General features: G+C 36.3%; 1 protein-coding gene across 1 annotated transcript; it reads left to right on the top strand.

Annotated features, from left to right (window-relative positions):
- Positions 1 to 3,195: 3,195 nt before the first annotated feature.
- LOC139986602 (odorant receptor 30a-like) lies at positions 3,196 to 6,419 on the top strand. The gene is made up of 6 exons (XM_072002042.1): positions 3,196 to 3,833; positions 4,163 to 4,415; positions 4,801 to 4,904; positions 5,243 to 5,557; positions 5,819 to 6,094; positions 6,303 to 6,419. The coding sequence occupies exons 1-6, from the start codon at positions 3,639 to 3,641 to the stop codon at positions 6,369 to 6,371; spliced, it is 1,212 nt and encodes a 403-aa protein (XP_071858143.1). The 5' UTR covers positions 3,196 to 3,638; the 3' UTR covers positions 6,372 to 6,419.
- The last annotated feature ends 7,289 nt before the right edge of the window (positions 6,420 to 13,708 follow it).

Raw genomic sequence — 13,708 nt, 5'->3', positions numbered from 1 at the left:
AATTTAGTTCTACATGTATCATTACTCTCTGAAGGACTCGACGACACACTCGCTTGCTTATTTGCTTTCTTCTAATCGCTCTTTTGTCTCAGCCGAGACCTGCGCGTCCTGCGACGCTCACATGCACTCTAAGCTCCCTCTCGCACGTACAATATAAATGTACTATCTATTTAACAAGTTCGATAAAAGTAATTAAAACAAACAAGAAAAAATTAAGATTACTATCAGGTCTGTAACTATGAAACCGAAATTTGCCTATAGATGGCCCTAGCTCATAATGTAGTTATCACTAAACTGCGTCATTGATGCCAAAAGTCTTTGTTGACATCTCACAAACATTTTCGACTCAAAACAATACAAGTTTCATACAACAGCATAGTTTGTAATAGCGTTGAACATGTCGAATTTTGTGCCTGGAAACTACGATTTGCGGACAGCATTGATCTTCTGTTACCATTTGAAGAAAACTGCCGCAGAATCGCATCGAATGCTTGTCGAAGCTTACGGTGAGCATGCTCTTGGTAAATCACAGTGCTTTGAGTGGTTTAAAAAATTTAGAAGTGGCACTTTTGACGCGAGGAACGAAGAACGTGGAAGACCACCGAAAAAGTTTCAAGACAGAGAATTGCAAGCATCGTTGGACGAGGATGACGCTCAAACGCAACAACAACTCGCTGATCGATTAAACGTGACACGAGAAGCCGTCTCCATACGTTTGAAAGCCATGGGAAAGATCCAGAAGGTGGGAAAATGGGTTCCACATGAACCGAACGAAAGACAGCAGGAAAACCGAAAAACCACTTGCGAAATGCTGCTCGCCAGATACAAAAGAAAGTCATTTCTCCACCGAATTGTGACTGGCGATGAAAAGTGGATATATTTTGAGAATCCTAAGCGTAAAAGATCATGGGTAGCTCCAGGCGAACCATCGACATCGACTACAAGACCAAATCGCTATGGACGGAAGACAATGCTCTGTGTTTGGTGGGATCAGAAGGGTATGATCTATTATGAGCTGTTAAAATCTGGCGAAACCGTTAATACTGAGCGCTACCGACAACAAACGATCGATTTGAATCAAGCTTTGCGTGAAAAACGACCAGAATATCAAAAAAGGCAACGCAAAGTAATTTTGCTTCGTGATAATGCACCATCGCATACAGCAAAACCGGCCAAGGAAACGATTGAAGCGTTCAGTTGGGAAATACTTTCGCACGCGGCTTACTCACCAGACTTGGCTCCGTCCGATTACTATTTATCTGCATCGATGGGACACGCACTTTCTGATCAGCACTTCACTTCTTACGAAAATGTACGAAAATGGCTCGATGACTGGTTTGCCTCAAAAGAGCGACAGTTTTTTTGGCGTGGCATCCACCAATTGCCAGACAGGTGGGAAAAATGTATAGCTAACGATGGGCAATACTTCGAATAAAATATTTTTAATCATTTTCACACAATAAACGTGTATTTTCTATACAAAACTTCCGGTTTCATACCTGATATTTTAATTATGAACGGACTTTAGACATTTGTTTCCATATTTTTTAACGGAGTTATTTGTATTTATAGATTAAATGCTGGAAATAAAAAATATCTTCTGTAAATAATCTTCTGTAAGGATCTAAGTACTTATATCAAGCTGAAAGTGTTAAAAGTATCTTTTATCAAGCGAGAAAATTCATTTTATTTCCAGGGGATCAATGTGATTTATAGACAGATACTAAGCACAAAAGTGTGCGTCAGATCGCAGATGTTCAGCAGAGCAGCAGAGCAGCGGAGGTTTCTGTTTCGCTCGCAGTTTCTACCCTCGTTTGTTCCCAATCCCTCGCATTAAAACAAATGAATCGGAAGAGATCAAGTTGGCACGGATCTAAGATTATCAAGACAATTTCCGCGTCACAGCTTATCACGAAACTGAAAGTTAGTATTGAAAAAGATACGTTTAACCATAAATAGAATTGTTTGTGAACGAACAGTCTACATCTGCTTATAAAGTATTACAAAAATTATAAAAAATTTACTTAATTATTTTCTTTGTTACTTTGTTACTTTGTTGAAATTGTTTTGACTATTCGACATTTGTGCCCCGTGTGATGGACAATACAAGAAGCGTTCTTTCCTCAAACCTGGAACCACCCTCGTCACAGAAATTTCCAGACCAGTGACCATGGCGATCTATCAATAATTAATCTAACGAGGTAAAAGCTCCAAATTATGACCCGTTCAAAATCAACGAATCGTTGTCATGCAACGAGCTACTGAGTTAGAGATATCAGAATGATAAGGTATGCAACTTTACATATATTTCATGAAAATGACGATCGGACGAAGAAACGCGAGCCGACAACTTGATAATCGATCGTTTAAAATGCATCGATATTAGCTAAATATCGGAAGCCACTTTCGTTCGCTGTTTCGACTGTGTACAGGATCATCACTATTATTTGTCGCGATGAAGACGTTCCATTATTCCATTCCATGTTTTCCACGTTTCTTGTTCGTTTCTTTGTTCAATTGCGTTCGATAAAAGTTTTTTCCACGCTTCTTCCAAAGTTACGTTCTTAATACTGGAAGAAGCGTTTGCTATCGCCTAACGACAATCTTCCAAATTTGTTATTTTATGTATGTCGGATCTGCATCTTTTCTTCATCGGTGTTGCATCCAAATGTAAATAAAAAATTTTAATGCGAATTGTATACTGTATATAACTGCATATAGACGTTACTAAATTATAGTACATATAAATGTATACATATTTGAAAAGGAAGAATACGAATACGGGGAGATATTACATTTGGATAAAAGAGTATTCAGAAAATAGTTCGCAAAAAGGAGGCTCTGTTGTACGTAATATTAATGGAATTGTTAGTGAGGTGAAAAAGTGTTTCAGTTATAACGTATAAATTTATAAAAAACCATGAATCAGAATAATAAAAATATTACCTTCTGAACGTTTCTTCGTCAAAGATCTACCAGTCAACGTAGGTAGTGTAACACCTTAGATTCTTACTTGTTATAAAAAAATATCACTATATGTAATTATTTTTTTTTTCAAACGCTTAGTATTTCAATAAAACTTTCAAAATTAATTTCAGATAAATACCGTGATATATATTTTGTAAATATATAGCAAATAATAATAATAATCCGTAAGATAAGTATTCTTAAGATACTTTTAACACCTTTACTGACGATACACATTATACAAGTACATATCATGTAAATCTTTTTCAGACGAACACCACGTTCGAGTCCATATTAAAAGACAATCAAATGCACTTTTCAACTATACATTTGTCTATGAGCATACGTTATGGTACAATTTTTTTTTTTTTTTTTTCTGGCGATACATCGATTGTCCGACAAAGTGTCGGTTGTGCAATCATTGGAGGGGGTGACAATCACGCATTCTCTTTGAGACACACATGTATAATGCATCTATTCGTGTTTGTTCCCTGCTTGTCAAGTTCATAATTGATTTCATTTTTCTTATTCCTGTAACAATTCGCCTTACATAAGACACATATTCATTATTAAATGATTAAAGTGTCTCGACAGATCAAAGTGGTGTTACTTCGAATCATTTGTTGGCTGTCGCGTGATTTAAGAATCAAGATAGAGAAAAGAGGGTCGTTATGCATACTGGACAATACACAGACATGTCCATCAAAATGTCAGGCTTTCTTTTGAAAATCACAGGCATCTCGAAGGCGACCGACAGTACCGAAGAGAGGCGACGGAAATTCATGGTGATCTATACCATAGCTGCACTCGTTTACGGCGTGTACGTGAACGTCGTGGATATTTATCATAACTTGCATAATTTGGACGTGAGTAAGAAAATCGTTAATCCTCCATGGACATGATCTTTTGCTTCTTACATGAACCGTAAGGTTTTCATCAATGTTTGAGCGGGTAGTTGATCGCACAATGTGTCAGTAAATAGTACGATACGTTATACGGATTTAAATATATCTCGTTAAAAAAGCTTGAGAGCATTCTTTCGTTGCAGCTTGTAGGATTTCAGAAGTGCTTGTCCTATGTTATTTCAAGTGCTCCTTTAACTTAAATTTACCAGTTGCAAAAATATTACTAAGTCATAAAATTGTTCTTCACGAAGCAAGTTTTACCGATTAAATATTACAAATCGTTTCCTCAGCATTGTATCTTTCTGGCTTCCAATACGTTGAACATAACATTGGCGATGTTCAAGCTTTCGGTACTATACTTTTATAAAACGGAATTTTCGGATATAATTTTATACGCTCAAAAGCATTTCTGGCATATCAATTACAATGACGATGAGAAGATACTTTTCGCAGAGTGCAGAAATTTTTGCAAGTTATGGACAGTATTTATATTGTTTATTGCAGAAAGCTCTTTGTCTTTCTATGCAATTGTACCAATCTGCGGTAAGTTAATTCATCGATCAAAGGATTAAATAACGTTTCTTTCTTTTTTCTTTTTTCCAAAAGAAAATAATTTTCGAAATAGCGAACTAAATAGCTATCTATATTTTGTTATGGAAGGATTATACTTTATTTTTCATATATTCGCATATTCACGTGTTTTTCCTTCAAATATGATAAAAACAACTGTAAGTCATAATAAATTGAGAAAATAAATTTTCGCGTTTTAAGTTATGGAAATTCAAGGACTAAATTGACGTTCGAAGTAAGAGATAACTACCTCGGTTAGATAAAAACCTAAACTCATTCTAGTCGAGTCTGAACTTACAAGAAACATTTATATTAATCAGGAGGGTATTAAAAAAGCTCATGTTTCACTGTATTTCAGCGAACATTGCAAACAATGGTTCAGAGAGGTTACTTCCATTCAAAATGTGGGTCGATCTACCATTAACCGTGACACCTTATTATGAAATAATGTTCGCTATCGAGGTATTGCAAATCTTCGTACATGTATATTTTAAACTGATGGTCGTTTTTCCTTATGAGCCCTCAAGTTTTGAGAAGTTTAAACATTCAGCAACTCTGTACCTTTCGTTGCAAGAATAACTTCTCAAGGTTTGCAGAAAAAGTAACATAGCTTGATTAAAAAAATATTTAAGTAAAATTCCTGAAACACGTGTCACATTTTCTTATTGCACAGTCGCCGGTTAAACAGCTCTTGAAAACTGAATAAAGTATCACACATCATAATAATTACATATATAATAATTACATAATACAATATCATATCATAATAATTTTTCATCATCGAATTACTATTTGTACAGTTACTGGCCGTACAACAAATTGGCGTAAGTTATTTATGCCCCGAACAATTCTTGTGTGTGCTGAATCTGCACGTAGTCTATCAGTTCCGTATGCTGCAAAAAACGCTGTTGAATTTGTGGTCGAACATCGACGAACAAACTGATATCGCCGATTATTCAAAGAAATACTACATAATATTGAAAAAATGCATCCGAAAGCATCAGTCGTTGATTCAATTGAACGCTAAACTCGAGCAAATTTTCACGTTGCCGATTCTCAGTCACATGGTTATCTTTAGCGTGCTGATGTGTTTCGACACGTACGAAATCGTTCTGGTACGTATAAACGATGGGTCTGTTTTAGCCCTTAAAGAATACCGTGGATGGGAGTGCGCCGTGTCATTTAAATTAAAAATTTAGTGAAGTTAATCAAATGCGATTAAACGTTTTGTTATTATTCCATACTAGAGATTCTACTGGTGGTAAACTTTAAGGGTTGAACGAACGACCATTTCTTTCTACATTTCACAAAATATTCTAATCTTCGAAACCCGAATATATTAAATCTTCAGATCAGAATGTTGTACTTGTACGTAGGCAAACATATCTTCCGGGAAACGACTTATATTTTTTTTCCACATGATCGGTAGCTTTGCCCATATAATTTTCCTCACATATATCTGCCATAGTTTGGTAGAAGAAAGTACGAATGTTAGCATAGCGTCGTATTCGGGATGGTGGGTGTGTCTGCCAATGAGCAAAACAGGCAAAAAGATACGAAAGGATATGAAGATGATGATGATGAAAGCGATGCGACCGTGTCAACTGACCGCCGGAGGATTCTTTCCTGTGACTTTGGAAACATCTACCGCGGTATGCAACCACTTCCTTTCTCTAATCTCACGTCTACTCTCAAAGTATCACTTTCAGCGATCATCGTGCGATCGAACATGAATTTTACTTATAACAGTGTAGATACGGTATCTTTGCATTTATCTTTATTGCATATAATACATTTTTACATATCTATAATTAGAATAGAATACGTATTATAATAAACGTATAAATTTTTTCGTTACAGCTTATAAGCTCGACGATGTCATACTTTGCTCTCATGAGGGAATCGTCTATGAGAGTAACAGAGCAATAATTGACTATAGAAGCACGGATTTGCACAATGAAAATATCTGAATATTAGCAAACAAACTTCAGTATTTGTATTCAAATGACTACAAGAATAAACCTAATATTATTGAATGATACTTAACTTCTTCAGAATATTAACGACAAATTTCCAAAATAAATTCACGTTCTGACTTTATTTCCTCGAATGTGCGGCTGCTTCGTCCGCGATCCTACGTTGGACGTAAGTTCCATCAAGAAGGCAAAGCACTCTTACGTCGCTTAAAAGTAACAAAAGCAAGTCGCTTTATGCATAGTCACGATCGTTCCTCGTTCTTTCTATCGTCACCTCTTCCGTCCAAACTCTCTGAAATGGCGTTCACGTAGGTCGTCAGAGTGTCGTTGCGATGTAAAGATCTTGCTCTATCACATTGAGCTAATAAAATTAGGTACATCGTCTTTATCTTGATTATTCCACGTTGACCGCGCGAACGATGCAAGATACGAACATGTGAATTTTTCAAAATTCGAAAACAATTTTTATTTATGGGGCTACTTATACCACGTCGACGTGTTACATTTGTTGCGACAATTAGTTGCGAGTCGTGAATCTTCGCAAAAGCTTCGGTAACGCGATCAAGGATCAGATAGGCGATAAAAATCAGATACAAGTTTATCGTATTATGCAAATATTTCACGTGTACAACGGCACTGAGTACTTATTGAATATTGCAGAAAGTTAGAAAATATATTTACGGTGATCGTGCTTGGCCAGGTAATTTCTTGCTACGGTGTATGCCTTGTGGGATTTCGACTATTTCTGATGGATATGGTAGGCGATATATTTCAAGTTGTATCGTTCAGTCGTTTCGTTTCAAATTCTCTCAGTTACTTACGCCTAAAGTTATCTCGTTACATTTTTATTATTTTTGTTGAAAACTTTATTTCTTTTATAAATATACGTATGCAGTGATCGTGAAAATTAGCGATTACGCGATGCCAGGACTAAAATCTTGTGCTTGGAAGTCTGTAGCTGACTACGTTAACCAGATAGAATGGATACGCGATATACGGCAGTGTCCGGATATATTGCCACGAGCTATTTCCACCAACTCCTGCAATTGCTCGCTCAAGGCACGCCTCGTTGTCTGTGATCCGTATCGATGTAATTGAATTCGATATTGAATTATTCTGCTAAGCAAATACAATTTCTTTTACTTTTCATCATATTGTTACGAGATGGTCTTAATCGGATTATTGAGATTCGCGCGATCAAAATGATACCAAACGTGAACATATTTGTCCAACAATTTTTAACTTTTTAACTAAACCGAAGAAACGTGTAATATTCGATCAGGAGTAAGAAATGACTCTGACTTGCTGTTACCTTCGATACATGCACGGCAGAGTGTGCAGGAGTCAGATTATGTATTGCTAATTTTTGGTACCACACCGTATATATAATCATTAAACGCGGTTTCGATCAGTGATCATATATTCGGATATTTTAAGCACCACGTACAATAGTCGCAGTCAATTCAAATATCGTATCAGCTTTTTAATAAATATTCATAGTATGTCAAATTGCATCAATTATACAAAATACATACTATGTAAATGTAAACACGATATGGTTCCCTATTATTTGACTAGATACACAATTAGTTTATACATCAAACCGAGTTTTCACAGAGAAATAAAAGTATTATTAAATAAATAAACATAGTTATTTTTTCTTTCTGAACTTAATTATACATTTTCGTTCAATATTTTAATTGAACATAATTATTAAATCCATGCATTATACACATGTAGTATATATATAGTACATGTGTATAATGCATGGATTTAATAATTATGTATATATTATGGATTTATGGATTTAATAATTATGTATATATATATATAATGGCAGACAATAGAAAGTTTATAAAATGATAAGTATAGAAAAACGCTATAATTTTACAAAGTAGATTTATATTTGATAAGAGTAATGAATAAGTATATGTATAATATACAGCACAGAATAGACGATTATTACTAACACAGGAAAACATCTGTACCGCAGAAGGTATTAAAATTCATAGTGTATCAATTTTAAATTTTCCTTTATCCGCAATTGTATAATACATATATTAAAACTATAGTTTAAGATTGCACTGTTCACGAGAAATACACAATCTCTCTGGAATATAATTTTCTGATTACATATACATCATCCACACGACTGTCGTATGAAAAATAATGAATTTCGTAACTTAAATTATTTCCCAGTATAAGTGAAACAGTTGCACAGTTATTTCATGCATTTTACAATAGCTATTATCCACATCGGAAACAGTATGTTGAACAGAAATATTTGCATAAAAGTAAATTTATAAGCAAATTGATATTATAAACAATCCATCCATTTTTGTTCATAAGGTATGAATCCTTCGTAGGAATACAAACAGCGATCTCACGCTTTTCCTCATCCATATGCATAATTCAAGGTCTTTTGAAATTTGATTTCTCTGCTCTCATTCCCCATGATTCATGGTGTCTAGAATTCCATTAAACGAATTTCATATTTAAAGAAGTTTGCCAAAGTGATTCATAAAAAATATAAATCGTAGGAAGAATAAACTAACAGTTGATCCTGCATGATATTTACTTATTTTATTTGTTCGTCTGTTCAAGATCGCATCAACCCTGCGATTATTAGCGACCACAACGACCATATACGTAATATCTAATACGTAATGTATAACATACATAATACATAACGCATAATAAAGTAACGATATAGCAATACAGCAGTATATTATCCGTAAATAGATTGCAGATTTTTGAGCGAATTACAATTAAGCAAATAAGTAGTAGAACCTCGGTAGAAAATTGCTTTTAATACTTGCTACCAAGTATTTAAAAAAGTACTGTACCTTTGATATATCGTATATTTTATTATATTATATGCATCCTATGCAATATCGCATTTTTAAATTTCCCATAAACGCGTAAAAATCAGCAGTCTAATCAATTATAAGCGAATATATGTATACATACATAGCGGTTACTGCATAGTTGGATAAGCTCAGTTTACAATGTTATAACCTATCCTATATAGCTATGTTTTCAAAAAAGCATAGAATAGTTTTTGATTGTTAAAAACTAAATGAAACTGAAGCGAGAGATAAAATTCAGCCCTTTTGTGCAAGACATTTTTGCAGTTCGATAGAAGGTCCATAAAGAAGATACACCATTGTGATAGTTGCTCTTTTTTGCATCGCTTCTAGTTAGAAAGCGTGAATGTGTTACGTGGCTTTTTCGTCAATCGACGTTAGTGGTCGATAATCAATTTTTGCGCGATCGTTTTCTTCCGTACACCGTTTACTAGTCTGTTCCGGTAAATATTTACTTCAACGTAAATTAGATAGAGGAAGGACGCACCGGGATAAAGGAAAAGTAGGATGAGAGATTGTAAAATCAAAGCAAATACACGTGTCGAATGGTACGAACTTTTTGGAGTTTGGACGCAATGCGATTTTCCGGGAAAGTTGCGGCCGTGGTAGCGACGGTGGCGGCGGCGGGAAATTCCCCGGGCCGAGCGAATTGGTCTCCATGGAAACCACCCCAAAGCCAATCCGGGGTACATTCGTACGTACATTTACCCTTGTCGAGGCGCGTCTGCAACACTCCCCTTACTCCGCTCTCTCTTCATAAACTTGCTTCCCTTTTCGCCCCTCTCGACTCTTCCGTATTGTCCCCCTTCTCCGCATCCCGAGCTCTCCTTCTCCCTTTCTCCCTTTCTCCCGTTATCCGCTTCACCTCCACCATCTTGCTCCCTTTTATTTTATTTTTCTCTCGCGTCTCTTTGTTCCGCTATAATCTTCCTACCCGATTTTTTTTTTTTTATCTTTACAACCATCCTATTTCTCTATCGTTTCGTTTTATTTTACGTTCTTTTTACGCTTCCTCTTCCTTCCTCCTTTCACTTTTCCGCGTTCACTTTCCTTCGTCGCGTTCCAAACCAAACCAGTAAGAAACGAGTCGCTTATTTGCCAACTCGGCGAAACAAAAAACGGAGAAAATTGATGAATTATACGAGATAAGCATCGATCAAACGCTTTCGCGCTGAGATCTGACAGATTTCGCCCGTGAACTTGAACAAATACTTACGTTTATTTGAAATTCGATTTATATATTAATACGTAGTCATCATACGTAATCATTTCAATTCTGTAAAGCAGTAGCGAAGGTATCAAAATTTATGTAACAGGTAGCGAATGTAATTTAGTTTTCAATATTTATCGTCAATGCTCTTCTTACATAATAAAAAGTGTCTGGTAGTGAGGGATTTCAATCGAATCACTGTTCTTAAGAAAGACATAATAAGAAGAAATGTCCTTTATTGAAAATATCATAAGCATGATTGTATTTTACCTCTCGTAATACTGATCATAACTGGTAAACGTTAGATATTTAAATTAAATTAAAATAACAATTACAATAAAAATAAATGTTTATGTATACATAATTTTTTATATTCTTACTAATTATATTTTAATATTCTCCTTTTGCTACAATAACATTCGCATGTTCTTCCAGCATTTTTATTTTCTTTGTCACTCAATAACATTTTTCCTTTTGCGTTTCAGTACAACTTTCTTTTAGTTATTCCTTTCATGTAGCGTTTTGCAATTCTCTTTCTCATTTCACAGTATCTAACGTGTTCTTCTTTGCTTCTTTCTCGTCAGTTTCTGACGTTAGAGACGCCACGTCAGCGACGACGCCAGCGGCGCGGCGCGCGTCGTCCAGCAGATTGCTTGGCACGATGCAGCCTTACAGACGCCGCGTCGTTGCGTGTCTGATTGCTCGAGGCCCTGCGTTTAATCGAACAGTGACGCCGAAGAGGGCTTCTATGACATTTGATAAGCTCCTTTTCTTTCTCTATCTACACTTTTGTTCTGTTCTTACGTCTACGCAAATATTCTTTACGCGCTTGACAATTATTGACAAAAAGATCTCGTTTTATTAGCTTCGTTGCCATATTGCTTCTTTAAAATTGATAGAGATAATTAACGATAGAAGGAGGAGATAAGTTTCCATTAGTACAAAAGCACATAATTAATCGCGTTCATATTCGGACACAGCACTATCTGTCTTGCCGCGTATAAGAGGGGATGATTTTTAAACATCTTTTCTTTATACGAGTATTTCCTAATAATATCTTCTCGTATCGTCTTGTACCGAACGACATTTCCTACTGCACTTTTCTTCGTTAAGAATAATTGTACAATTTTGCGATAACTTTTCCCCTTGTCTTTATAATAATGGATATACAGTGGTCCAACTGAATATTAAACTGAAAAGTAACGCGAGCGTTGGAATAATTTTACGAGCATCATAAAACACTATGTATCATAGATACAAAGTCCTATAAGTACCAATCCCGTATACGTTGACAGATTTTCTTTTCAATCTTCGCTATACATTCTTTAGAACTTGTATCTTCGTTTAATCATAATCTAGGTTTCAGAACTTAAGATCAACGTGTGTTGTTTGTTAGCAGTTTAGAGCGTAAACGTTCGAATACTTTCGTAAGCGATTGTATATAAGTGTATATGGAGAAAATATAAATCCTCCACGGCTGTCTATCTCAACGCGTCAGCTACCTCTGCTGTGTTCGTTTCCCTGGTTCTTCCTTTCCCAATGGGAGGAGGTAACCGTTCAGGACAGCGCGTCATCGGACTGTCGACCTGGTACGGTACAGCTTGTGGCTGTGTGGTCCGCGGTATCGTAGGGATAACATCGCTCGGTGCTCTCTACTGGTTTACTGGTCATGTGCTATTTGCCGAATGTGATTCTCTAGAAATCAGTGGCATTGGAAGAGACGAGGCGGTAGCAGTTCCACCCTTGAGAAACCAGCCCACGAGTATCTTTCCTGACCTGCGACTAGTTATCAAAGTATTCTTCGTTTACACAGATGCCGAGCTAGGTAAGATAGAATTTCGATGGGAACCAGATCTCCTTCGTATGCACCTTCTCGGTTGCGTAGTGCGCTTTTTACGTCTCATGCGAGCCCAGATTCTACAGAATTGGGTCTCCAGTCGCAGCTCTTAAAGGACTTCGGTTACACCAAGCTCCACCAGGTCGATATTGCTCCTGGCAGCAGCTAAATAGTGTGACAAAGCGAGTGACTGTGCGAGTATGTGACGTTGTAGTGTTCATCGATATTGAGGATCACCGCCGCTGTTAGAACTGCGATTATTGTAATAAACATTGTAATAAACATCGCGAACCTTGAACCAGATCAATGATCAAGGTGGATAAAGGTAAAGGTGGATAAGGTAAATTAAAGATGTTGAGTAGTCGTATGTTTAGGTTATTTATTTGCCCTGTTTAGTATACACGAAGAGATAGCATACACTAGCACGTTAAGATACAGATTAGTGTTATGATTTAGTCAATACGGTTTAGTATAACAAGAAGAGTATGACGCTCTGACGAATGTTGTAAGACTTTGTTCATACCGCTATCTCAAGAAGCTTCGTCTGGCCCTTGTATATTAAATGTCTGTCCTCGGTTTTCCTTCTTGCCATGGATTTTATGGGATGGGAATCTATTACTTCAAATCTTCTAATTGTGTACTCTCGTGGGCGCATATCCTCTGGTATTGTTGATTGATACCAGTTGTTTACTTTAGACCTGACCGACCGGGTACTCAGGGTCTTAATTAACCTCTTGATGAGGTCCGCATGTATAGTTTACAACTTGGAAGATAGGAAATTCAGACTTTGCCAGAAAAGACAGATGTGCTGTTCGAGTCATAAACGGACGGCCACTTCAAATCCCGAACATAAGTAAACTTGGAAACTTTACAAAAAAAAAAGAAAAAGAAAGAAAGAAAATGGAGGTGTTAGAGAACAATTCAATCGTAAAGTGGAACGATAAATGTTTAATAAACGAAACACGCGGTACTGGTGCGTTGCTAGAAATAACAAATGTTTGCTTTCCCTGTGTTTTATTTTCGTTGCTATCGCTCGTGCGTTTATTTCCTGGTGAAACAGTTCTAACGAACCGGAGAAGATAGATCCTCGAGAGTTTTAAAACTTTTCAGTTTTAAAACGTTAACCAACATCTCGGGGGAGTCGTATGTGCAAAGCCCATAAAAGAGCATTACGATCAGCCTGCATTAATGGTTTCCCATCGATCCTAGTATTGTACATATACCATATAGCTATGCACAGCATGCTAATTTTGTTTGCACTTAATGTAATTTTGTCCATGTTAAACTCACCTATATACATGTAAACTCCCTAGAGTTCACGCGGGATAGGGACTCTTTTTGTTTTACGGGTAGCACGACATTCTTTGTTTCACGGA

The sequence above is a fragment of the Bombus fervidus genome, chromosome 4 (genome assembly GCF_041682495.2).
Source record: "Bombus fervidus isolate BK054 chromosome 4, iyBomFerv1, whole genome shotgun sequence".
Classification (NCBI taxonomy): Eukaryota; Metazoa; Arthropoda; class Insecta; order Hymenoptera; family Apidae; genus Bombus; species Bombus fervidus.
Note: the sequence above shows the minus strand (reverse complement) of the source record. Positions and strands in the feature narration are given on the sequence as shown.